This window comes from Pleurodeles waltl, chromosome 9, assembly GCF_031143425.1.
Source record: "Pleurodeles waltl isolate 20211129_DDA chromosome 9, aPleWal1.hap1.20221129, whole genome shotgun sequence".
In the NCBI taxonomy this organism is placed as follows: domain Eukaryota; kingdom Metazoa; phylum Chordata; class Amphibia; order Caudata; family Salamandridae; genus Pleurodeles; species Pleurodeles waltl.
The window spans coordinates 121954273-121982008 of NC_090448.1; the positions used below are offsets into that span (position 1 = coordinate 121954273).

General features: G+C 43.8%; 1 protein-coding gene across 4 annotated transcripts in view; it reads right to left on the reverse strand.

Annotated features, from left to right (window-relative positions):
- LOC138259001 (inter-alpha-trypsin inhibitor heavy chain H4-like) overlaps positions 1-27736 on the reverse strand; it is a 536359-nt gene that overhangs the window by 453381 nt on the left and 55242 nt on the right. For all 4 annotated transcript variants that reach the window (XM_069206377.1, XM_069206375.1, XM_069206376.1 and 1 more), the window contains exon 3: positions 8795-8899. In XM_069206377.1, the coding sequence (XP_069062478.1) occupies positions 8795-8899 (105 nt within the window). The remainder of the gene's footprint in view (positions 1-8794; positions 8900-27736) is intronic.

Here is a 27736-nt window from a genome sequence, read left to right on the forward strand (position 1 = left end):
GAAAAGAAAAACAAATTTACAGAAAATCCATGGGTCCTAAAGATATCATATTTCAGAGGTATGCACCCTATCCAAGTAGGAACCACAATCCTAGTCAGGGCACGTCAAACACACACCATAGATTATCCTGTGCTCACCCTCTAGTAGCTTGACCAGAGCAGTCAGGCTTAACTCAAGAGGCAATGTGTAAAGTATTAGTGCAACACTTCAAACAGTAAAATAGTGAAAACACCATACCAAAAGACACCACACTGGTTAGAATGATAGAAAATAAGGTTATGAACAAAACAAGACCAAAATGAAAAAAATCCAATAAGTATTTTATATATCAAGATATGAATTTTTATGGATTAACATGCAGTTTAGTGCTTAGAAGCATAAAGCCCCGACCAGGGATAACTGGTTGCACTAGACAGGGTTAAATCCAAAAGTTCAGACCAACTGCTTTGAACAAATATATTAAGGGACGGGTTATGTTAGGAGCAAGGGATCAATGTCCTTGGATGGTGGCACCAAACTGAACTTCAACTGACCGGTACTACGAAAAAACTGTTTTTTTAATGGAAACAAGGTGGCTGTAGTCATTGAACAGTAGGAAAGTATGTCAGGATGAGTATAAGTCTGTGTTTCAGCATAAGTTGGACAAGGACTTCACACACTTCATCAGGGTAAAAAAAAGGGTTATGCAGGTTAACCATAAAACGTGCACTGTTCCTCCTGGTGTGAGGAATGATGTTTCAGATTTGCTTAAAGAGATGTGCTTTCAAGAAATTATTGAGCCAGTGTATACATTGTGTTCTCCAAAATTGTATTGGCATGTAAAATGTTGGGGAAGCTACAAATGTGAAGCCTAAATAATGCAATATAGATAAAATGTTCTTGATTGCCAAAAATAGAAGACCTAATTACCAAAGAGGGTGGTTCCAGTTGCTTCTCCAAGTTGCATCTGAGGGAAGCCTACCACCAGTTTGAGGTAAACCTTGAGCCACATCATTTGAATGCTTCCATAAGACCTGATGGCTTCTACCACTTCTGTAGAATTTCACTTAGGCTTGGTTTGGCTGTAGCCATTTGTCAAATATTGATGTCAAATGTGCTCCAAAACAATCCATCTGCTGTTGCCTTCAAATATGATATTTTAATATTTTCTAAGACGGAGGCTGAACACAAGTCGGTGATTGCTGAAAATCGGTTTTGTCTGTTTTGGTTAGTAAAAGTTAAGGAAAAGAGTGTAAGTCCCACAATTGTTTTTGGATGAATCAAAGTTGATGTCAGATGGAGGATATAAGTTTGTCACTGAGTGATAGTAAGGATTCAGGTTTTAGTCAAGAAAGTAATGTCCTAGTTTTGGGATCTCACTGAAGCTTTAGAAGAAATGGGAACTCTTTGAAACTGTCAAATGGTGCATTGCCGTATGTAGCATTATTGCTGCAGAAGAAAGAAAGGTTTGTGTGGATATTAAAGGTGGTTTCATTACTCTGAAAAAAGCAAAGGAAGTATTGGTCAGAGAGATTAAACAAATTGTGAACAAATTCATAAAAATACCAACAAGGACAAACAATTGATTAGTGAGTTTCTCCATGTGAGGTGTACTTGTTAAAAGGATGGACCTTGTAGACTAACGTATTTTGTTATCTTACTTTTCAGTCACACACATGATGTTTTTTTTGTTTGTATCAACGGTGAATGATAATAGCTTTTTTCCTATTTAGGTATTGTGTACTTTGAATATTTCCTGTGTGTTGGTGGGAAGTGTGGTTTCCGCTTGTAATCCCATTACGAATGTTCTAATTGATGCACCCTGGAACTTGAAGTGTGGACACATTTTGCATATCAGCAGTAGCCCTGGTCCTGTTACTGGGAAGCTGATAGCTCCAAGTTCTCAATAAAGCATCAGTTTTCTTTAATGAAGCGTCCTTTACTTTTCCGATGTAACAGTTCCATATACATACTCCAAGAAAGATTCCTAATTTGTGAAGTGTTTTCTGCTGTCCCAAAACGCATTTTCCCTATTCATTTTCCAGAAGGATTTTGAACAGTGATAGTGCTCAAAACACTGGATGGAATGACACCAAATCTGGCAGAAATGTAGCTCTTGGTTCACAAAACGCCCTTTTTGTCATTTGGTGTAAATCCATTCAGCAGTTTTAGAAAAATGAAAGAAAATCCAAATTTGTGGATATAGGGATGTGAATGATTTGCTGCCCCTTGTAATTTCATGCTGAGATCTGATTGGCTGTCTACACTTCAAACCAGGAGGTGTTGGCAGCAATATTGGCACTCGGCTTCAGCTGAGTCCCATATAAAAGGTAAAAAGAAAAGAGAAAAGAGGCCAGGGTAGTGACACCCAGGCCCCTTAGCTCTGGTGGCGGGGTCCTAGAGGGACCCTCCCACAGGGCTAAAAATCACTTTTAAAAATGTTTTCTGTGAATTCATGATGGGTCATGATCCATGGCAAAACCGTTTAAAAAAAATTAAGCGTGGGTTCCCCCAGTGCTTCTTACTACCTAAGCCTCTGGGTGGGCCAAGTCCCAGGGCATTGATATTTGTAATGCAGGGGGGCCGGGTGGTCCCCCTACAGCCCTGTGGACCCTCATGCACCCAATCAGACTCTCATGCACACACTCACAAACCCACTCAGACCCTCAGCACCCACTCACAAATCCACTCAGACCCTCATGCACTCACTCACAGACCCATTCGAACACTGACACACTGTAGGAAAGCCCTCCTTTTTGCCCTGGTCCCTCCCAAACTTTTTGGACAGATACTGGTGCCTAGTATATGGTAGGGCATGTAGGTTTAGGGACTCCAGCATAGGTAGTGCACCCATAGGCTCACTGCTGAGGTGCCCAGTGTCATTTTGAAGGCAGGCCTGCTTTGCTGGCTGCTTTTACATTAAAGTTACATGCAAATTCGACTTTGGAAATAAAAATACTTCCAAAGTCTTAAACCACCTTAATTGTACATATAAGTCACCCCTAAGGTGTGCCCTATGTGCCCCTAGGGCTAGGTGCCATGTAACTATAAGCAGGGGCCTTATAAAAATAGTTTTATAAGCCCTGGTGAGGTAAAACAGCCAAATGTATTTTTCCCTTGTTGTAGTGACTGGCCTCCATAGGCTAGAAAGGGGAGACTTTATTTCAATTTATAAAGTCCCTTAAGTGTCAGATGCCTAGGTTTGGTATCAAATTAATTGTTAAAATAAATCCCACAACTTACAATTGTTGGATTTAATACAACTTGTTCAGGTAAAGAGTTTTAAACTCTACCTAAAAAGTTGCCAACTTCAGCACTGTAGTGCTTTGCTCTGATGTGTCAGCCTCTGGCAGCCTGGCCTGGCTGTGTTGATGAGGTGTGAAGTGGCCTGGGCTCAACACAAAGTGATGGAGAAGCAGGAAGGGGGAGTGCTGCCAAACTGGTCCTTCACACCCTGTAAACCCAGACACTTAGGTGCCCCCTTGATCAGATTAGGATAGGGCAGGAGAGGCATGTGTTTAGGATTTGTAGCCACACCAGTGGTTGGGCTCAGCCAGATGTACCCTCCAAAAATACATTTCAGCCATGATGGATTTTTGAGGAATATTGCTCCCTGGGATTGATTTTTGGCTCACTTCCCAGGAAGTGGTCATCACAAGGGGAAGGAGCCTGCCCCTGATTGGAGAACCAGGACCCCCTGTTTATCACCCAGGAGCAAGGATAAATCTGGTAGACCTGCACCCACACCTCAGATCCCTACCAGATCCCTACAAGGAAGAACTACAGGAGAAGGAGGACTGCCCTGCTGGACCCCTGATCTGCACCTGGACACTGTACTCTGGAGGACTGCACCAGCTGCACACTTGGGCTTCATCAAAAGAAGGACTTTGCCTGGCTTCAACTGGTTCAAGGAGGGACTCCCTGTTTGCTGCAGGTGAAAAATTGCTAACCAGAGTCCCCTGCACCAACTCCTGAAGAAACTGACCACTGTCCAGTGGCCAAATCAGAGTTTGGCCAGGTGCATTCTGGGAGTTGCATTCTGCACTCTCAAGGAGCATCTCAGAGCTTCTGGAACATTGGGGTGAGCTGTGGACCTCAAAAGAACCTTAAAAGAACATCTGGGAGAAGATCCAGAAGCCTGGAGCAGTTTGGAGAACTTTTTGAAAAAAGCTCCATAAAGGGACCGGCCCACTGCGGCAACTCTAGCTGTGCATGGTACATGGTTGGCTGCAGGCCGAAGGCCATGCGCTCTGGTGGTTTGATTAACGTATAGTCATGAAATGACTTTACATTAAAAAAAATAATAGAAATGTACTGAGAAAGCCATAGCTTACAGGGATGTTATAGTAAGAAAATAGAATTTAAAAAACCTCAGATATTCACTGAAAAAACAAAGGTTACAGGGACGTTATAGTTAGGTTTTGAATTTACTCATACAAATAGAAATTCAGCAGTTATAGTTAGAGTTCTTTCAAGTATAACTCACGCCCCCGTCATGCACAGCCTTTTCTTCAAAAATGTGACTGCGAATGTTTCATTTATAGTTTTAAGTATGTTATAGGAGTTCATCTTGTCTAGTGGAACACAGTGGCAATGCTTGGATGATTCAGTTGTCATCTTTACTACTCCAGAGTTCAATTTTTCATTGTACCTGTCTTTGCATATGTATCCTCACATCCTTGTATGTTGTCCGGGTCTTGACTCAATAACTGTGTTACATGAGTAAAATACATGTATTTTTTATTCACATTTGTATTTTTTTTTTGTTTCATGTTGACACAGCGGAAAAGTCGCCTAAGTTTACTGAGTGAGGTATTTTGTTTAGACAGCTTACATTTGAGTTTCCGGTGCACTTGTGATCCCTCTCTCAGATTGGGGCTCATGTCGGCTTCTGACACTCATGTAGAGATCAGCCTCTCCCTGGAGGGGGTAGTCCCAGTGGTGCTTGGCTGGGATTAAACACCATCATAAACTCGTAACTGGAAGTGAATGACAGGTATAATATTATCCAGGTCAAGATATGGGGGTTTCTTGGTCTTTCCTAGTCTTGAGGATATATACTTTCATTCAGAGAAAGAACAGTGATGATCAACAAGGTTGTAATGCTGGAGTGAGAATGAAAATAGATTTGGGTCCCTTTTAGAACCTAACATTTTGAATAATTGTAGTTACGTGGTTTGCTTCTTCCCATCTGAATTGCTGATAATGATTTACACAATTTCACTCGTCACTTTACATCTTTCTCACTGTCTAGCCTACCACTCTTGTAAATACAAATAGAGTCAATTTTTGGTGTTTTATTATAGCGCGACCTTGTCAAAGGTCTGTTCAGAAAGAATCAGGCACCATCTACAGGCACGAATAAGAGATTTGAAGATACAATTGACAATAGCTCCATAAATAGGGTGCATGTCTACAAAAAAAGTTGGCATACTCAACAAATATGTTATTTTATATCCCGAAATGTAAGACATTGTAGGAGGCTGGTTCGGTTTATAGTGGTTACCTTGGGTACTTACACCTTATACCAGGTCCAGTTATCCCTTATTAGTGAAGTAGTAGTGTTCTAGCAGCTTAGGCTGCTAGAGGTAGGTATAGCAGAGTAGCTTAGGCTGAACTAGGAGACATGCAAACCTCATGCAATACCACTTATAGTTACACAGTACTTATACACAAGTAAAGACAATACTCAGTGTTACAAAAAATAAAGGTATGTATTTGGGTGACACAGTACCAAAAATAGAGACAATACAACGTCTGGAGGTAAGTATTATACACAATATGTACACTAGACACCAAAATCAGACAAGTAAATAGTCATAGAACAATGCAAACAGTAGGAAATCCTATAGGATGCAAAGGGGGGGATAGGTCTAGGGGCAACACAAACCATATACTAAAAAAGTGAAATGTGAATCACAAATTCCCCCCTAGACAAGTGTAGTGTGTGCAGTATCGCTGGGAGAGTAAGAATACAGTGAAGGTAAGTAAATTACCCCACCATAGAACCCAAAAAAGCAGAAGTAAAGTACTGCAAGTTTCCCTAGGACACACTACACCTCGTTTTGGGGATTTTGCAGCATCCAGCCAAGTCTGCAAAGAACAACTGCTGGATTATTAGACCTGAAGACCTGCAAAGGAAGGGGACCAAGTCCAGAAGTCGAAAGAAGTTCCAGGAAGGACAGAAGCCACTGCCAACCCAGAAGGGGGTGCAAAAGAAGAGTCCCAGGTTAGTTGAAGATTACAGAAATGCACCCTAGGAAGATGTCAGTGGGTTCCTGCATAATGTAAAAGATTTCCCATGGTGTGAAGGTCGTTGCAAATAAGATTTCGTGTTTGAAAGGCGCCAACAAGCCTTGGCTATGGCAAAAGTGTGTGTTTCATCAAAATGGCACTGGATGGACCCAGGAGGGACCTGGGGGCCTCAACTCTGTGTGAGGAGGAAGAGGGGGCCAGCCAGCACCCCCAGAAGCCACAGTATCTGGGTTCAAAGGAGGTGCACAATGCAGTTGATGCAGCACAACAAAAGAAGGTCCCACGTCGCCGGAGAACAAATCGGCGAGTTGAGCGTCACAGGGTAGAGTGCTGGGGATTTGAACCAGGCTGTGCATAAAGGAATTTTGCAAAGAGTGCACAGAGGCCTCGGGAGGTGAAGAAGACACAATACATAGGGGTACCATTGTTCATGGGGAAGGCAAGGTCTTACCTCCCCCAAATTGCGTCAGCAGGACCTCAGGACAGTCTATGTCGATGATGTCCACCCTCCGTGTCCTTAGGAGCACGCTCGTTGCCATGAGAGGAGTCCCAGGGTACCGGTCGCCACCTTGGAAGGTGCCTGCTTAGAGCAGGGGAGTGATTCTGTCACTCCACAGGAGATTTCTTCTGCTTTTCTGGTGCAGGATTAAGACAGGGAGTCCCCAGAGTGTGCACATCATGGAAACTGTTGCAGTTGATGACTGGGAGCTGAGGTTGCTGAAGAAAACTGGTTACCCCTCCCCAGCCTGTAACACCTATTTCCAAAGGGAGAGGGTGTAACACCCTGCTCTCAGAGGAAATGCTTTGTTCTGCCTTCCTGGGACTGGGCGGCCCAGACCCCAGGAGGGCAGAACCTTGTCTGTGAGGGGGCAGCAGCTGTGGCTGCCATGCAAGCCTCAGAGAGCTGGTTTGGCAGTACTGGGGGTCCATGGTGGAGCCCCCAGGATGCATGGAATTGGCTCCCCAATACCAGATTTGGAATGGGGGGGACAATTCCATGATCTTAGACATGTTACATGGCCATATTCGGAGTTACCATTGTTGAGCTACATAAGGGTATTGACCTATATGTAGTGCACACCTGTAATGGCATCCCCGCACTCACAAAGTCCGGGGAAATGGCCCTGAACTATGTGGGGGCACCTTTGCTGGTGCAAAGGTGCCCTCACACTTAGAGACTTTGCAGCTAACCTTCAGCAAGTGAAGGTTAGACATATAGGTGACTTATAAGTTACTTAAGTGGAGTGAAAATGGCTGTGAAATGACGTGTGCGTTATTTCACACAGGCTGTAATGGCAGGCCTGTGCAAGGGTTTGTCTAAGCTCCATATGGGTGGCAAAAGAAATGCTGCAGCCCATATGGATATCTTGGAACCCCAATGCCCTGGGTTCCTAGGTACCATATACTAGGGACTGATAAGGGGGGGTCCAATATGCCAATTGAAATTGGTAAATGAAGTCACTGGCCTACAGTGACAAATTTAAAAGCAGAGAGAGCATAAGCACTGAGGTTCTTATTAGCAGAGCTTCAGTGACACAGTAAGGCACTACGCAGGCATACACATTAGGCCACAAACTATGATCACTGGGGTCCTGGCTAGCAGGATCCCAGTGAGACAGGCAAAACATACTGACATATAGGTTTTTATCTATGAGCACTTTAGTCCTGGCTAGCAGGATCCCAGTGACACAGTAAAAACACACTGACACACACACTCACAAACAGGCCAAAAGTGGGGGTAACCATGCTAGAAAGAGGCTACTTTCTCACAGACATAATATGTCATTAGCAAAGGTTGTGTGCCTGATCGACAATCTTAGTTCTCTGGTATTTCTAAACTTAAAGATGCGCACACACAACACAATATTGCAGCCCATAACAAGGATTTTTCTGTCAAAATGAATGCACATTGGGATCTTCACTTAAGTATACTGTTGACTTTTTTCCTCTCAAGACAAACATCACTGAAAGAAGTACTATATTCTCGTGTGTTTTGCTATGTCAAGGTTTCCCTTTTGCTGTGTGTTTGATAGTGGTTACAAAAAGTACCCAACTTTAATATTAAGACAATTAACATGGTCTGAGTTAAATAACATCGGTCCTATTCACAAAGGCATATTGAAGTACATAAAAACATACTCTTGTAGTACCCTTTTATATATTCATACATGACGCAAGGAATTAGTCCCAAAATATCTAAAATATGATTAGTCATGCAATATTCAGATTCACTTTCATTTGTAGGGAGTTGGACATCTCGGGGACGGTTCGCAAACGCATGTAAGAGTATACAAAATACTACAAGACTACATCTTTACATACCCCAAAATGCCTTTGTGATTGGCCTCTTCCTCTGTACAGTGCAGTAGAAAAAATGTTCTCATCAACACCTACCCACCCTTTGCACCTAAAGTTATCTGAAATGTTAGTCTACCTCGCACACAGCTTGGCTCTCTTCTCGAACTTTTTTAGTTTAATCCGTGCACATTTTCTGACTGAAAAGTTATTTTACTGATTTACATTTTGAAATCATGTTTTGCTCCATAAAATTGATCCTTACTTGACCAGGCCAGCGCTTTGTCCTCGTGAGATAGCTCGGTCGTATTGCTCTTGCGCTTCCTCTTTTTTCTTGATCGTCCCTGGATAATTCACTCCATCAATGGTCCTATCAACAAAGGAGACATTAGATTAGACATGTATCAATAGATTAAATAAACGTACTCTATAGCTGTTATGTCTATTTCGCTGAACATGTATGTGAAATTGAAATCTGAAACACAAACATCATGGTTGCAATGCTTTAATCAACATTTTGTTTTCAGTTAGTGTGGCCTTTGGTCACCGAGAAATTGGATGGTATATATTATGGAGGAAATAATTCAATGCGTGGAGTAAGTCAGAGCTACTCGGAGAAAATGCTTTCTGAAACAGGCCCGGATATTTGGGAATATTTCACATGACTTGACACCAGATCTAGGCTCACTCCTGACTTGAGCAAACACAGTATAATTAGTGATTGGTGTCATTGTTCCTTTAAATTGTTCTAATATTGCATACTATTTCTGTACAGCAGACCTGAATATTGCCAGGGCATTAAGCTCTGCATAGATTTGATTCAATATTCCCAGGGATGCATTAACCCCTTCGCTGCCAGGCCTTTTCCACCTCAGCTACCAGGCATTTTGTTTAGCTCTTTGGGGTAGTTCGTCCTTAGACCCTGTTGGGCTTTTTTGCTTATGCAGGGTCATCCCCAATTGTTTTGCCTTCTGCCTCCTAATTGTTTCTGACCTGTTGCTGTTGGCTTTTGAACTCTGAGCACTAACCAGTGCTAAACTGCATATGCTCTCCTTGTAAATTGCATGTGATTGGTTTATCCATGATTGGCATATTTGATTTACTAGTAAGTCCCTAGTAGAGTGCACTAGAGAAGGCTGGGCATGTAAATCAAATGCTACTAGTGGGCCTGCAGCACTGGTTGGGCCACCCACATGAGTAGCTCTGTAATCATATCTCAGACCTGCCACTGCAGTGTGTGTGTGTGCAGTTTTAACTGTAAATTTGACTTAGCAAGTGTACCCACTTGCCAGGCCCACACCTTCCCTTTTCTTACATGTAAGGCACCCCTGAGGTAGGCCCTAGGTAGCCCAAAGGGCAGGGTGCAGTGTATGGTTAAGGTAGGACATATAGTAATGTGTTTTATATGTCCTGACAGTGAAATATTGCTAAATTTGTTTTTCACTGTTGCAAGGCCTGTCCCTCTCATAGGTTAACATTGGGGCTACCTTTAAATCTAATTAAAGTGTAGATTCCCTTTGGGAGCGGATGGACATGTGGAGTTTGGGTTCTCCGAGCTCACAATTTAAAAATACATCTTTTAGTAAAGTTGATTTTAAGATTGTGTGTTTGAAAATGTCACTTTTAGAAAGTGAGCATTTTCTTGCTTATGCCATTTCTGTGACTCTGCCTGTTTGTGTATTCCCTGTCTGGGTCAGTTTGACAGTTGGGCTGGTTGCACCTCACACTAGACAGTGGCACAAAGGGAGCTGGGGTGTAGTCTGCATTTCCTGATGAGCCATCTGTGCTAGGAGGGAGGGGAGGAGTGGTCACTTACACCTGAAAGAGCTGTGCCTATCCTCACACAATGCAGTCTCCGACCCCCTGGTGAGTGTATGGGGCCTGGCATGGGCAAGGCAGGATTTCACATTAAAAAGAGACTTCACTTTGAAGTAGGCCCACTTCAAAGGAGAAATTGGGTATAAGAAGGGCACCCAAAACCACAGACTTTAGAACACTTCTGGAAACAAGAGAAACCTCTGCCTGGAGAAGAGCGGAGGAGAAGTGCTGCCCTGCTTGTGACTGTGCTTTGTGGAGCTATCTTGCAGTTGCTGCTTCTGCCAGAGTAAGAGGGCAAAGACTGGACTTTGTGTGCCTTCCATCTTGTGAAGAAATCTCCAAGGGCTTGATTTAGAGCTTGCCTCCTGTTGTTTGAAGTCTCAGGGACAGCAAAGACTTCTCTCTGCCAGCGCCTGGAGTCTCTGGAGAGACTCCTGCTCTGACAAGTGGTGCCCTATCCAGTGCCCGGGCCTTTGAAAGGAAAGCTGATGGAAATCCAAGGAAATCGACCTCGCACGACTTCGGACCGACGCCGCTGCTGAATCCGGTGACGCCACCTACAAGCGACTCCGTGATCTTTGCTGGAACGCAACGACCTTCGCAGGCCCGATGCCGCTACAGCCCCGCTGAAGTCCGTGACTCTGTGAAAGTCGCCACACCACGTCGTGAATGACGCTGCTCAAAGTGCGCGGATTCAACGTTTTGCACAGACGCCGCGATCCCCGACTTCGCGCATTGACTTGTTTTCACTCTTCACCAGAGGTACTGTACTTAGGGGTCTAAGCGACTCCGTGTCCCGTGCCACTGGTGTCGGCTTGTTGGGAACAACTCCGTCACGACGCCGTGTTAATACCTCATCGAAGCGTTTTGTGTTTCTAAGCGCTATTTTTTAGTTTAATCTTTACAAATTCATAACTTGACTTGTATATGTCCGATTTTTGTCATTTTGGTTTTGTTTTGTTTGGGTAAATATTTCCTATTTTTCTAAACTGTCGTTGTGTCATTTTGTAGTGCTTTCATTAAGTTACTGTGTGTGTTGGTACAAATACTTTACACCTAGCACTCGGAAGTTAAGCCTCCTGCTCTGCCAATCTACCAAGGGAGTAAGCAGGGGTTAGCTGAGGGTGATTCTCTTTTTCCCTGACTAGAGTGAGGGTCCTTGCTTGAACAGGGGGTAACCTGACTGTCAACCAAAGACCCCATTTCTAACAGGCCCCCATAAAGTCTTGTCGAGCTACCCACGCCAAATGTGCATCATTTTTTTCCAACATCCTAAGGATTCTAGAGGTACCCAGAGTTTGTGGGTTCCCCTTAAGGAGACCAAGAAATTAGCCAAAATACAGCGAAACGTTTGTTTTTTTTAATAAAAAGGGAAAAAAGGGCTGCAGAAAAAGGCTTGTGTTTTTTTCCCTGAAAATGGCATCAACAAAGGGATTGTGGTGCTAAAATCACCATCTTCCCAGATTGCCGGAACAGGCAGATTTGAATCAGAAAACCCCATTTTTCAACACCATTTTGGCATTTTACTGGGACATACCCCATTTGTACTATTTTGTGTGCTTTCAGCCTCCTTCCAGTTAGTGACAGAAATGGGTGTGAAACCAATGCTGGACCCTGGAAAGCTTTCTGAAAAGTAGACAAAATTCTGAATTCAGCAAGGGGTAATTTGTGTAGATCCTACAAGCCTTTCCTACAGAAAATAACAGCTGAAATCAAAAGATCTTGAATTTGAGGTGAATAAAACAGCCATTTTTCTCCACATTTTACTCTGTAACTTTTTCCTGCAATGTCAGATTTTTTAAAGCAATATACTGTTACGTCTGCTGGACTCCTCCAGTTGCAGGGATATATAGGGCTTGTAGGTTCATCAAGAACCGTAGGTACTCAGAGCCAATAAATAAGCTGCACCTTGCAATTGGTTTTCATTCTGCACCGGGTATACAGCAATTCATTTGCTGAAATATAGAGTGAAAAATAGGTATCAAGAAAACCTTTGTATTACCAAAATGGGCATAAGATAAGGTGTTGAGAAGAAGTGGTTATTTGCACATCTCTGAATTCCAGAGTGCCCATATTAGCATGTGAATTACAGGGCAATTCTCAAAAAGACGTCTTTTTTACACACTGTCTTACATTTGGAAGGTAAAAATTTAGAGAAAGACAAGGGGCAATAACACTTGTTTTGCTATTCTGTGTTCCCCCAAGTCTCCCAATAAAATGGTACCTCACTTGCCTGGGTAGGCCTAATGTTTGCGACAGGGAACTCAACATGGACACATGACATTTTTAAATTGAAATCTGATGTGTTTTTCGCAAAGTGCCTAGATGTAGATTTTGGCCTCTGGCTCAGCCGGCACCTAGGGAAACCTGTACATTTTTGAAAACTAGACACCTAGGGGAATCCAAGAGGGGGTGTCTTGTGGGGCTCTCACCAGGTTCAGTTACCCAGAATCCTTTGCAAACCTAAAAATTTGGCCAAAAAAACACTTTTTCCTCACATTTCGGTGATAGAAAGTTCTGGAATCTGAGAGGAGCCACACATTTCCTTCTACCCAGCGTTCCCCCAAGTCTCCCGATAAAAATGGTACCTCACTTGTGTGGGTAGGCCTAGCGCCCGCAACAGGAAATGCCCCAAAACACTATCCGGAGACATCAAAATCATCAAATACGAAACTACCTGGGTTTTTTTAGCGAGGGTGGTGGGCACCTGCGTTTATAGTCCTGGGCTCAGCAGCCATATAGGGAAACCTACCAAACGCAGACATCTCTGAAAACTAGACACCCAAGGGAGTCCAGAGAGGTGTGACTTGAGTGGATCCCCCAATGTTTTCTTACCCAGAATCCTCAACAAATCTCACATTTAGCTAAAAAATCATATTTTCCCATATTTCTGTGTGGGTGCACCGCACCAGGACAAATTTCCTACCACCCAATGTTCCCCTCTGTCTCCTGGTAAAAATGATACCTCGCTTGAGTAGGTGGGCCAAGTGCCTGTGACAGGGAAGAGCCAAAAACATGTCAAAATTGAGGGGGAACCAAACCGGGTCCAAAAGGGCAGCTTGAAAAAAAACATTTTAGACTGACAAGTTCAGCAGAATTTTTATCGGTACAGATGAGACTATGTTGTGTGTTAGGAATTTTGTGGATTCCTGCAGATTCCGGAAGGTTCAATCACAACAATGTGGGAAAAATGTGTGATTTCCAGCAAAGTTGGAGGTTTGCAGGGCAATGTGGGTAAGAAAATGGTGTGGGGTGCATGTGAACCACACCTCCCTGAAATCAACCAGATGGTTAGTTTTCAGATGTGTCTAGGTCTTGTGGATTTTTCTACATGGCAGCGTCCCAAAGTCAAAAAAGTGCAGCTCTCACCATTCCAAGTGGGACAATTAGGAGAGTTACCAAGATCCCATGGCCCAAATGTAAAACCAAAACCCAAAATAATCAAATGTCCTCTTGCTTGCCGTGGGATAAGATGTTTTAGTGTGCGGGGGAGAGCTGAAAGACTGTTACCCCCTTCAGTTAGGGTGGGGGCATAACCAGGCCCATACTGGTTGGTGCCCACCACCCCACTTTTTTTTTTTTTAAATTCCTGGGCATCTTGTAGACTTTCTGCTCCCCTGGGGTGTGGATCGGGGTAATTGTCCAATTTGCCCACTGGTGAGCAGAACAACTTTGGCCTCATTTATTTGGGGTGGGGGTATGGACAGGGGTGAGGGGGGGCAGAAATGATCTAAACATAATTTGGCCCCCCAGGGAGCGACCCTTGCTGCTCCTCTTATGCGTAAGTATAAAAAAAAAAATTCCCTGGTGTATAGTGGTTTCTGTCCCCCTTGGGGGCAGATCGGCCTAATTATATTAGACCGATCTGCCCCAGGGGGGGCAGAAATGGCCTAAAAATAATTTGGCCCTCAGGGAAGCGACCCTTGCCTAAGGGGTCACTCCCCACATATATAATAAAAAGATAAACAAAAAAATTAATTATTCCTTGTGTCTAGGGGTAATTATATTAGGTTGCTCCACTTATGCGTAAGTATTGATAAAAAAAAAATTAAATCCCTGGTGTCTAGTGGTTTCTGCCCCTGGGGGGGCAGAAATGGCTTTAAAAAAATTGCCCCCCTAGGGAGCGGCCCTTGCCGAAGGGGCTGCTCCCCTTATTGAAATATACACACAAAAAAATTCCCTGGTGTCTAGAGGCCATTTCTGTTGCCCGATCGCATCGCAGTCGGGCAGCAGAAATGCTTCGAGAGACATGAAAGGAAAGGAAAGGTCTTTCCTTTCCTTTCATGTCTCTCCCGCCCCACCTCCCGGTCGGAAGAGAAATGCTTTTGCATTTCTCTTCCAGGACCAGCGCGATCCGCAGTGACCTCTGATTGTCAGCACGTGATTTGCATGCTGATGTCATCAGATGTCAATGAGGGAGTGGGGGGGTCAAGAGTGGAAGGGGAAGCGATTCCTCCTTCCATCCCCGACTTGGGTGTGTGGGAGGGAGGCCCCTGGGGGAGCGCTAGGGCTCCCCCCGTGGGCCTGGTGCAGGACAAGCTGGTCTCGTCCCAGGCACACGGGAACCGTGTGCCAGGATGAGACCAGCTCGCTCCAAGCACCCAGGTGGTTAATTCTGCCCCCATATTAACCTCATAGGTCTGCTACTGCAGGAGCTACTTAATTTGTAAGGTGTTGAACCCTCACTACACCTAGGCTGACCTCATACATAGATCCACTGATAATGTCAAAGCAATGCATATATGTCAAATCATCAGTTCTGTTTTTTAAACTATTAGAATTTCCAAACTTTAGGATTGGTTTAAAGATACCTCTTTGCACTAGACAACATGAAAGCAGTGGCGTAACTGTAGCCCCCGCAGGCCCCACAGCCCTAGCAGTGCGGGTGGGCCCAAGCTCCAGGCCCGCAGGTTCTGTGAACAGTAGCGATCTCCTGGTCTGAGAGTTTTACTGACCATTTTCTGTTGGCTTTAGGACTCTGGGCACGTTACCACTATTAACCAGTGCTAAAGTGCATATGCTTTCTGTGTAAATTGTATTGTTGATTGGTTTATCCATGATTGGCACATTTGATTTACTATTAACTCCCTAGTAAAGTGCACTAGAGGTGCCCAGGGCCTGTAAATGAAATGCTACTAGTGCGCCTTCAGCACTGGTTGTGCTACCCACATGAGTAGCCTGTAAACATGGCTCAGACCTGCCACTGCAGTGTCTGTGTGTGCAGTCTTGCACTGCCAATTCGACCTGGCAAGTGTACCCACTTGCTAGGCCCAAACCTTCCCTTTCTATACATGTAGTAAGACACCCCTAGGGTAGGCCCTAGGTAGCCCATGGGCCAAGCACAGTGTGTGTTAAACGTGGGAAATGTACAGATGTGTTTTACATGTCCTGACAGTGAAATACTGTCAGATTCAGTTTTCACTGTTGCAAGGCCTATCCCTCCCATAGGTTAACATAGGGGCTGTCTTTAAATAACTTTTAAGTGCAGTTTCCCTTTAAGAGCAGATAGACATCTGGAGTTTGGTGTCTCTGAACTCACAATTTGAAAATACATATTTTGGTAAAGTTGTTCTTCAAATTGTCTGTTTAAAAATGCCACTTTTAGAAAGTGGGCATTTTCTTGCTTAAACCATTCTTCGACTGCCTGCTTGTTTATTCACTGTCTGGGTCAGACTGGCAGTTGGGATGTTTGTGAATCTCCACTAGACAGTGACACAAAGGGAGCTGGGGTGTACCCTGCATATCCTGATGAGTCATCTGGGCTAGATTGGCCCTTTTACCTGAACGGGCTGTGTCTGCCCATACACAATGCAGTCAATAACACCCTGATGTGTGTCTGGGGCCAGCCCTGGGCAAGGCAGGACCTGACGTTCCTTTGAAGTTCGTGTATTTCAAAGGCAGAAAGGGGTATAAGTAGTGGATCCAAACCCCCAGATTTTTTGATTACTTCAAAATTACTTCTGGAACCAAGAGGAACCTCTGCAAGGGAGAAGAGCTGAAGAGCTGGAGGAGGAGTACTGCCACTTTGCCTGTGACTGTGCTTTGCTGGGTTGGCCTGCAGTTGTTGCTTCTGCCTGAAAGAGGACAAAGACTGGACTTTGTGGTATATACCTGCTTGTGAAGAATCTCCAAGGGCTTGGACTGAGCTTGCCACCTGTTTTGAAGCCTCAGGGTCATCAAAGACTTCCTCTGCCAGCACCTGGACTCTCTGCTGAGTCTCCTACCCTGCCAAGAGGTGCCCTATCCAGTCCCTGGGCCCATGAAAGGCGAAGCTAGTAGAAAAAGGACTGAAAATAACTCACAGGAAGCCATGCAGGGAAAAATTTTACGCACTAGCTGCAACGCGGCTGAAAAAAGATGCCTCACCCGCTTTGCGGCTGAAATCGACGCTCCACCTGTATCGGGGCTGGGAGATCGATGCATCGTGGCTGGAGAAACGATGCAACACCCGCTTGTGGCTGCTGATAACGGCGCAAACCCCGTGCAGCGTGGTTTTCCAACACTGTGTCACCAGATTCCTCAGGTATCGTCACTGGGTGTCAAAGTCATCGTGACCCTGCGCAGATCCGAGGTGCCGTGTCCGGAAATCATGGCTCTCTTGCGGAGAAAAATGACACATTGCATACCCGACCAGAGAAGAAAAGATGCACTGCCTCACTTGCGACTAAGGAAATGACGCATCGCAGATTTTTCCAGTGCAAACTCGCCTGTGTGGCTTAATTGTAACGCAAACCAGGTACTTTCGTTAAATCAACATTTTTGTTGTTTTATAGGGAGTAAGACTCTTTTTGCTTTGAAAATTCTTATCTTGACTTGTGTATGCTTGATGTTTGTTGTTTTGGTCTTGTTTGATTTAAATAAATATTGACTATTTTTTCTAAACTGGTCTGGTGTCCATTTTGTAGTGTTTTCACTGTATTACTGTGTGTGTTGGTACAACTACTTTATACACTGCCTTTGAGATGAGCCTGACTGCTTGTGCCAAGCTACCAAGAGGGTGAGCAGGGCTTGTCTTAGGAGTGTAATGCCTTTACCGTGACTAGAGTGAGGGGCCCTGCTTGGATAGGGTGTAAACTGACTGCCAACCAGAGACCCTATTTCTAACAGCCACAATTAGAGCTTTGGCAAAAGGAGTCCATTTTCACATTTTCACTGAGGTAAAATATTCACTCTGTTATCTCCAAAGATAGGCATGTCAGAAGGATTTTCAGTGGTCGGATGGTATAATAGATTTGAACATATCACGATTGCATTTACCCCATTAGTTGAAGTGGATATTCAATATTTCAATGGCAGCACAACAGCCTGCTCCTGTGAGCTGTCACATACACAAGCATTTAGTGGAAAGTTCCATTCCTTTATTTACTCTACCAGTTCACAGTTGCTTGTGAATTTTCACATAATTCAGAAATAAGACTTTAGAACCCTAATGAAATCCCTAGCTGGCCTTGGGGCTTAGTTGTACACTACCTATACCACCAGAGACACCAACAAGAGCACATCTAAAAAACAAAACCCTTATTCATCTGTTAAACCATCCTCAAAGTTGTGTCATGCAGGTACTAGCAACCACACCTATATAATGAACTTCCCTGTCAATTTCATGTAGCCTGTGGCAGAGCACTTCATTCGGACCAACGGATTATATAATGATGTCAAGAATTCAACCTTTCTGATCTAGTGAAAACACCGAATCAGCAACCAAACAAATCATCTAAATGGTGTCTGAGAAGTAAACCTCTCTCAGCACAGCACCTAGTCCTAAAGCGAACCTCCCAGCTACAGAATATACAACCTGTCAATTTTCAGACAAACATACTTTAAATACTTCTACCTCACATGCCAGGAAAATACTCCTATCTAATATACCTCCCACTGCCTTTCCCAACCTATCACCATTCTGTCTTATACCTAGTTATCTTCTCTCCATTTGCCTGTTCATCCACAGCAAAACCTATTACATTACACCTTGTTCTTATTGCCTTTTCTTGACACTTAGGCCTTATCATGCTATGACTCACCCATATTCCACCTTTCGCTCTCTCATATCATCTTCCGATCACTTATCCCCTGATTTGTTTTACTTTAATACCTACCCTCTACATTTTAAATTCCTATGAAACAAACCTTCTTGCCACACTTCCTCACTTTGCTCACAGCCTACCTCTTCTCTTTCTACAGACTTCCTCTATACCATCCTCTGATTCACTCCAGTCCTCTAGGTAAATCTACTTTTAAGCTGTATTTTATTCTCTCTCCCATCTCTTACTGTCAGCTCCCACTCTCCAAACCTTACATGACAAAAAGCCTCTTCTGGGACTTCCTCCTACCATACCACTACACCTACCATTTCTTTGCACCGTACCCTTCCTTACCACAGAAATCTATGAATCCAAGATTTGACTCCTCTTTTCATCTCTTCCCCCTCAACATCCAACCCTCTAGTCTACTAGATTCTACACTCCATATCTTTAACACTCTATTTCTGTTGACCCAAATTTAAGCAGTCACTATTAGAAATAGGCATAGCACATATATCAACTCTTCAGTTTTCTCATTAATGCAAAATCTTAGAATAACAACCATCCAAAAGATCAATAATCTCCTATCAGATTCTGACATTGGTCTACTTTTCATCTTGTATGTGTAACTCAGGAAGGAATTCAGGACCTATCCTATGATGCTTTGAAAATCTAACCTTGTTGATTACAAAATGCCCATGAAAAATGAAAGCACTAAGAAGATTGGAGTAGGTGTTTCCATGGTTCATAGTAGATTCAGCTAAAAATGTATTGATTGGAGGTGGCTGTGGTGTTAATTTCAGTGGGGCTCTGATGTTATCAAAGAATCAAATGAGACTGACAATATTCCTGAATAAGAGAGCTTGGTGTTTAGGCAGTTTTTAATTGAGCTGTGCGAAGACAGCAGCAAAACCAAATCACTTTAATGGTCTGGCAGATGCTTTAGCCATTGTGGCTGTCAATTTGGCTGGTGTTATAGGTGGGTAGGTGGATGTCAAACTGAGTTATGTCATGATCTTATGGCATGACTAGTCTAACCTAAATAATATTTGCTGGTAAATGAGAAATCCCTAGGGCAAAATACTGCATCCAAAATAGCTTAAGGTGCATGGTAGGACTTGCAGCCATTTGTTTCAGCATTTTCATATTGGATATAAAGTTACTAGAAATAGGGAGATATTACATGTGAAACAAGATATTGAAATGCCCCACTGTTAGGCCTGGCATCCTTAGGATGGTCTTACCCCAGTCTTTTTGCCGTTGACCTCCTATTTTGTAGCTGTATGTTTATGTTAACTGTAGGACTCTGACAGTGGTAAAGTACATGTGCTTTTCCCTTAAACACTGTAACATTGGTGTATCCCAAATTGGCATATATAATATACCTGTAAGTCCCTTGTAAAGTATTATACCATACGCCCATGGTCTGGAATCTATATGTCACTAGTGGGCCTGCATCACTAACTGTGCCCCTCACTGAAGTAGCACTCTAAGACATATCTTAGGCCTGTCACCTGGACTTGGCATTTAAGACCTCTTGCCAAGCCTTAAATTTCCATGTTCTTACATATAAGTCACCCCTAAGGTAGACCCTTGGTAGCTCATAGGGCAGGGTGCCATGTAAGTAAAAGGCAGGACATGTACTTTTAAGTTTTACATGTCCTGGTAATGAAAAACTCCCAATGTCATTTTTCAGTAATGTGAGGCAAGATCCTCTCGTGGACCAGCATTTGTAATTCCTTAAAATACTTTGTATTTGAGTAGCTGCATCATGTTCAGTATCATTGGAATGGTAATGATAAATCCTCATAAAGTCGGATTTATTATTACTATTTTAGAAATGCCACTTATAGAAAGTGGGGATTTCTCTGCCCTCCCTGCTCTGTGTGCCTACAGCTTGTCTCCAATACACGTCTGGCCTGGGCTAGATGATAGCTACATTTGGGCATTCCCTTCAGACACTCACAACACAGGATACTCAACTGCATCTGCATTCATCTGCATACAGATGTGTTTTCCTGAGGAAGAAGTTGGGAAGGGCTCATAGTTACATTTCAAAGGGTAGGGGCCTGAGCCCATAAAAAGGGACTGATTACCTCCCACTGATAGTCCTGAGCCGAGGCTGGGCTGAAAGGGGGAACTGTGCACTTCAGAGAAACCTTTTGAAGTCATTCCCCACATCAAAGGCACTTGTAGGTATATGTACTGCGTTTCTGACACCCTAAAAACAGTGTGCTTGTGGCCTGAAGAGATCTGCAGGAGTAAAGACTGCTGTATGCCAAGATCTCCACCTTGCCAGGATTGACTGTTCCCAGGAACTGCTGCTCTGCCATGTTGTGCTGCCCTGCTGCCTGCTGATGTCTGCTCGGCCAAGAATCAACAGTTAACCCCAGAGGGACTCCAAGGGCTTGCTGACTTGCCTCCAATTCTACTAAGGGTCTCCAGGACACCAAAGACTCCAGAGCAACTTCCTTTCAACCTACATCTTGCTGCAAGTTGTCAAGGATCACAGAGCAGCTTCCCTGCAGCTCGCCACCCGCTTTGTCAAGGATCGCAGAGTGGTTTCCCTTCATGTTGCCACTCACTTTGTCAAGGATTGCAGAGCAGCTTCCCTGCAGCTCTCTGTCCACTTCATCAAAGATTGCAGAGAACATTCTATTCACCTGGCTGCTGTACTCCCTCCTTAACTCTTGAAACCTATGGCCACAGCAGGGATTCCCCCTGGTGCTTCTGGCAACCTTGAACAGCTCCCCTGCAGTCTCAACAGCTTTTTTGCTATTGGGCTAGGAAAGAAGTTTTACCTGTGAAAACAACGATCAGCCGCTCTCGGCGAAGAGCACGTCCAGGATATTCCTGTATTTTACTTCCACAAAGTGCGCTTGCATCGTGGAGTGTATTGCATCATCTTTTGTCCCATAACCGACTACCAGCATTGTTTTTTGTTTACGGTTGAAAAGTGAGATTTCTTAATTGGATTTTTGTTGCTTTGGTCTTTTCCTATAAATAGATAAAGAGTGTCTACTTTTTTAATACTGTGTGGAGTCTTTTTGTGGTGTTCTCATTGTGGTTACTATGGGGAATTGCACAAATAGTTTACAAGCAAGCAGGGTGACTCAAGAAATCAATCAAAAGATCCTTTATAAGGCAATGTAACAATACAAACAACCAGAAAGACAGCCTGAGCTTGTAATTTCAGTACAGTTAGGAATCTAGCAAGGCTCCACTACTTCCTGTCTGATTCATGAGGCTAGAAGCCAAACCAAGCATCCAAAACCAGTTATACAGAACAACGAAGGGCCAGATTTAAGGAAAAGTGGTGCAGCATGGTGCTGCACAAAAATTGGCAGCACCGCACTGCATCACTTTAGAAATGCAGGGATGCGCCATATTTAAGTAAATACAGTGCACCCCTGCATTTCCTCCTGCGCTGGCGCTAAATTAAACTGTCAGCGCCAACGCAGGCATTTTTGCACCATTGAGCAAGGATGACTGCGTTGAGGGTTGTGATTTTTTATTTTCGGGAAGTTGCCCCTTCCTGCACATAAACAGTCACTAATGGCGCTTTTGACACTTCTGTGTGTGCTGCACAATGCTGCACAATGATTGTTTATGTGCAGGAAGGGACATGTTCCTGCACATAAACAATCATTTCTGAATGCAGCACGCATAGAAAATACAAAAAACGAGGGGTGGGTTAGATTTTGGCATTGCCTCAGGTTTATGAAATTTCATAAATCTGAGGCAGCTTCAAAATGCAATGGGTGTTGCTGTGGCACGCCCACAGCAACACCCATTGCACGCCCCTGCCACGCACAGTACTGCATGGGAATGGGCCGTATTCACAAGGTGGCGTGACTTAACGCCACCATGTAAATAGGGCGCAGTGCTTAGCGCAACAGGAGCGTCACAAAAAGTGACGCTCCTGTCGCACTAGGGGCCTATAAATACAGCCCTCAGTAACTCCAGTGCTGACTATTTCATCTGAAAGTGAAAAACTTGTACAGACACCTAAAGAATAAAAATATGTTAAGAGTAAAGATACATTAAGAGTAGACTACCTGACAAGAAGAACTTGGCACATCTCCTTTCTCCTTATCAAAAGTAACCAATCCTGGTGTGACCACGAAAACAATTTTCCCTAATACCAAATTGCAAAGGGCTAATTTTCCAAAACAAGATGCCTACAATAACTCTTCCCCTACATAGATTTGAAGGAAAGCAAAACATCAAGATAATTTTATATAACACCAAGTGTACCAAGTAATTTGTATCCTTCATAAATCCAGACTGCATTTATTTACCTTTTTTACCTCAGGTCATCCATTTCCCCAGAGCTTTAATTTTCACACTGCTTCACTGAGGGGAGAGGCTGAGATAGGAGTTAGGAAGGCTTGAGAGAGTGCCAGGGACAGATTTGAGGAGGAAGACGCACCGACCTACAAGCCCATTTCTTTCACAAATTTTGATAGTTATTACAGCTACGAAGGGCCCAAACCAGTAGTAACTGCACTCTAGCTAACAGCTTAGTTGAGTCCAATACCACAAATGGCCACCCGCTGGTACAACAACAACCTCACATATGAAATAATAGAGGCAGAGGTCTAAAATGAAAGTCTATAGAAATTAATGTTAAATGAACTTGTTTTAACTTTGTACAAATATTAATAAATGTAATTTAATGATAACGTATGACATATAAATAAACCATAATTATTAGAGTAATGTACAAGATGTTTACATTTTGAGTGTAAAAATCAATTGACCATTATATTTTATATTTAAAAAAAAATGTATATCATCTCTATGTTTTAATGTTTTATACAACATCTATTAGTTCTTACTATCTAATAAATAAATGCGCCTTTTATACTTTAGGTGGGAATGTCTTTTTTATTTAAATCCAATAAAAATATATTTGATTTAATTAATTCAGAATAATTAAATATTTACTTCAAAATTATGCAAATACTTCTGTAGCATTTTTGTATTTTGTTCTACAGTTAAAATGCCTAGTTTAAGTTAATATGCATTATAATTTATATTAAAATAGTTTTATTATATTTTGGGAATTTTAATAAACGTTCCCCTATACTTTATACCATAGGGACATCGCCACCCCCATTGGTGGAGACCTCTGCCTACATGTGAAAAGTTATGTTGTAACTTTACATTTATAAGGAATGGACTACCCACTGAATTAAGGCCATGGGGTCCTGTTAGTCATCACTTTTGAGTAACTTTACACTTGTGTGAGAAATTAACTTGTTTAATTAAGGGCTGACTATCCACCACAAGCAACAAACACAATTATTGTCAGGATGAACTCAATTAACCGGAGCTAAATCTCCTGATAGTTATGGCACAAAGTAGATAGGCTTCCCTTAGTGCCAATTTATTCAAATCAGTAATAAATATGAAACACAGCAAATCAAAAATACCAAACCAATTTAGACAATTTAACAAATAAAGTGACACCAAAACAACAAAAATTCAATAGGGGAACTGAAAATATGATTTTTTATTGTTTATCACTATAGTGGCAAAAGGTATTAAGCAAGAACCACAGTCAACTGGTTGTGGTAGATCAAGACATAGGCACCATTTGAGGTCAGCTCTGATGCGGTGCAGGTCAGTTACAGAAACTAGGTTTGATTCGGGCAGAAAATTCAAAAATCTAAGTCCAAAATATTCTGGGGGGTAAGACAGCAGGCTTTAGGAGACAGTGTGCAAGATTGAGTATCTGTTGAATGAGGTCCTGGTGAAGCAGTTAGTTTTTGATGAGAGATCTCAGAGAAGGAAAAATTGGAATTTCACTCCCTGGGAAGGTCACTGCTTGAATACTTTTGGCACCTTCTCCCGATCACAATTTGTTGGTTCATACTTCGTCACTTATTTGGAACTCGGTTTCCTCCAGTGGGTCAAGGTTACAGGCTGTTTCAGAAGTGTTAGAAATGGGGTTTCTGGTTGGCTAGGGTATGCACCTAAGCCAGGAAGAACCCACCCACTATAGTCAGGGCGCAGGAGGCACACGTCTAAGATAACCCCTGCTCAACCCCTTGGTAGCTTGGCAGTCAGGCCTATCCCCGAGGCAATGTGTAAAGCATTTGCACAACACACACAACACATGTGACGCACTATCCCCACCACAAAGGAAACACAACACCAAGTTATATGAAAATATACTGTATTGTACACAACGCAATTATTAGACCAAACACAACATGTCAGTAATATCCTGCTGCCTTAGCAGTTGTCAGAACGTTACGCATTAGTAACTCTGCAGAACTAGCAGTAGTCACATATAACACACAGGTTACTTAGTATTCTGCAACAAAAGCAGTAGTCAGGAATCACATTACTGAATGAATTCACTTGTTATAAAAGTATCATAAATGCCTGTACCAAGAGCATTTTAAAACACATGGCAAATCAAGAAAACATCTTAGCATGTCATGCCCATAAAAGGAACATTTAGCAAGTATATATGCAACACATCTTTAAAACAGGCAGGTTACATATAAATCATTAATGTCTACACAACAGGAACTTAAGAAATATATAGGTCCTGTAGAAAGTACCTGTTTCCTTGTTGAAAGGCACTTCCTGTGCCCAGAGAACGTCAAGAAGGCCCCCGGTGCTCCTCTGCGCCAAAAAGGGGCGTGATGATTTGGGAAGGAGGGGGCAACACGCACTCCCTCCTTTATTTATAAAAGTCCCTCTTTGAGCCCGTGATCTCAGGAGGTCCCCCGGGACTCAACTGGGGGGCTAAAGCCAGCACCATGATTGAGGAAAGAGGGGGGCGCCATGATCTCTGGACTCCTCCTGGGCCTCCACTGGCCCCTCCACAAAAGGGGAGGCCCACAACAATGCCCAAAAGCACAATAATGGGGCCTGGTGGCGCAGGGAGCCTCCGATGAGGCTTCCACCCCGCCCGCCCTTCAAGATACTGCAGTCGGGCTCCTCCTGGGGCTTCGTGTGGGCAGGGGGAGCCTCAGATAAGGCATCCTTCTCCTCCTGCCTGACTTGAGAAGGGACTCCGGTGGGAGCTTCCATCCCCGCCCGACGTCCCCGGCTTCTGCCAGGTCCGCCTGACCATAATGGTGAGCAGGTACCAAAGTAGGTGCCTGTTTGTGCAGCGGGGCGCTCCTCAGAGAGCGCTTCGCCCAGGGGGCACTTTAGGAGTGCGCTAACTCCTGTTTCTCAATTGATGGTGCCCCGGGGTTCCCGGAGCCAGCGCGTCACTCGCGCTTAGCTGAAACAGCCCGGGTCGCGGCGGTGAAGGTTTTTAGGGACATCAAAAGTTCGCACTGGGCCTAGCGCAATGCCCGGGTCACGGTGGTGATGTCGGTCTTCAGGAAGGCACTTCCCCAAGTGCAGAGGCACCACCAAAGATGCGCTTTCAAGCGCATAAATGTATCAGAAAGGAAGCTCTTTCCCAGCGCTACAGGAAAAGTGGCAAAGCGCTCTCCAGGTGCTATGGACTTGTTGCAGGGGTCCCAGTCCACAGCACCCAGCCCCTGGGGGCAGCAATAACAGGAGAGGAGCACAGGTGGCAGGGCCCAGCAGCAGGCCAGCACAAGGTAAATGCATGCAAGTGGCAGTTCCTTACAGTGACCTAGCAGCAGCAGTCCATGGCGGTTCCTGGTGAGTCCCTCCAGCAGCATTGTGACCAGTTCCAGGTAAGTTCCAAAGTGTCTCCAAATTGTGGGGAAAATTTCCCTGTACTTATACTCATTTTTAGAGTGTGCCCAGCAGGCCTGAGACAGGTTTGAAAAGGTACTTCAGTGAGTGGCGCAAGTAACGCTGCAGGCCCACTAGTAGCATTTAATTTACAGGTCCTGGGTATAGGAATATCACTGTACAAGGGACTTATAGGTAAATGAAATATGCCAATTAGGTGTGAGCCAATCAGACCAACTTTAGAAGGGAGAGCACCTGCACTTTAGCACTGATCAGCAGTGATAAAGTGCTCATATTCCTAGAGCCAGCAGCGAGAGGTCAGAAAAAATAGGAGGAAGGAGGCAAAAAGTCAGGGGATGAACTTGCGCCAGGGCCAGGTCCAGGTCCAACAAGAAGAGGGCTCCATGAGGCCAGATAACTTCTTCACCATGTGCGGCTAAATCAGATTTGCTGCTTCAGAAAAGTTTTGAGTGGGAGAAACCTGAATCTTCAGCACAGTACCACCTTGGTCAGATTGGAATAGCAGGTTTGTCAGGGTCCTCTGGAGTTAATTGTAGCCCAAAAGTTTCAAAGTCCTAGGTTTTCAGAGGTGTTAGAAGAAGTCCATCCAGCCCCAGACAAGGGTTACAAGACCTCAGGAACTACTACTGCCCTGTGCCAAAAACCCATAACTATTCCACGTAGGGCCTGATTCTCAAAGAAAAATCTACATGCAGAGACCTCTGCACACATAGATTACCGCTGACGTAAAAAGCTCCACCAGAATAGTAGACCAGTTCTGGGTAGACGTCTTCATCTAGTGGTAGAATGTGTGAGTCTATGCCTCACATGAAGAGATGGGGTATCCTTGAACATAAATTATAACCATAAAGTTACTATTAATAACTTTACAGTCAGGTTTCTGCTACATGCTTATTGGAGGAGTTCTTCACCCTAGTAGTGGAGTTTTCTGCCATCAGGGTGAACCTCTTCAGCACAGGGGCTGATGACTCTGAATAGAAGTAAATAGGGAAACCCCATACACCTGACACACATTAATCCTGCAATCACATACATGCAATCCACATCTTACATGCCCCCCATCCCCATTGGCCAACATCATTAACAGGATGCCACACAACACCTCATATTCCAAGATGAAGCTAGCCACACTCAAGAGAAAAGGGGACTTCACTGATGAGGAAACAGACCTGTAGTTACCAATCTACTTCATTACACAACACTACATGGTCTGCCTCCTTACACTCTTAGTGGAGCACTGGAGTAGAGCAGGAGGCCATGTGACAAGAGGTGACAGATTGTAAGAATGCACAGGGGCTGAAGGAATGTACCATGAAGGAGACGAACTAATCCTGGAGGTAGACCCTGCTTATATTTACGCTGCACCCAAACCTTGGGGCACCTAGAGCAGATCTATGGGTAAAGTAAGGCAGTTTGAAGCTTTGGAAGTATTTTTAATTCCAAAGTTGAATGTGTGGTTACTTTTATTTTAAAGCAGCCAGCAAGGCAGTCCTGCCCTTACAATGACACCATGCACCACAGTAGGACACCTGTGCGTGCTATAACTACACCGGGGTCCCTAAACCTACATGCCCTACCATATACCAGGGACTTATAGTTAGGTTGGCAGAGCCAATTATAACTAGGTCTAATTTGCATATACCATTTGAAATAAAGCACTGGCCCTT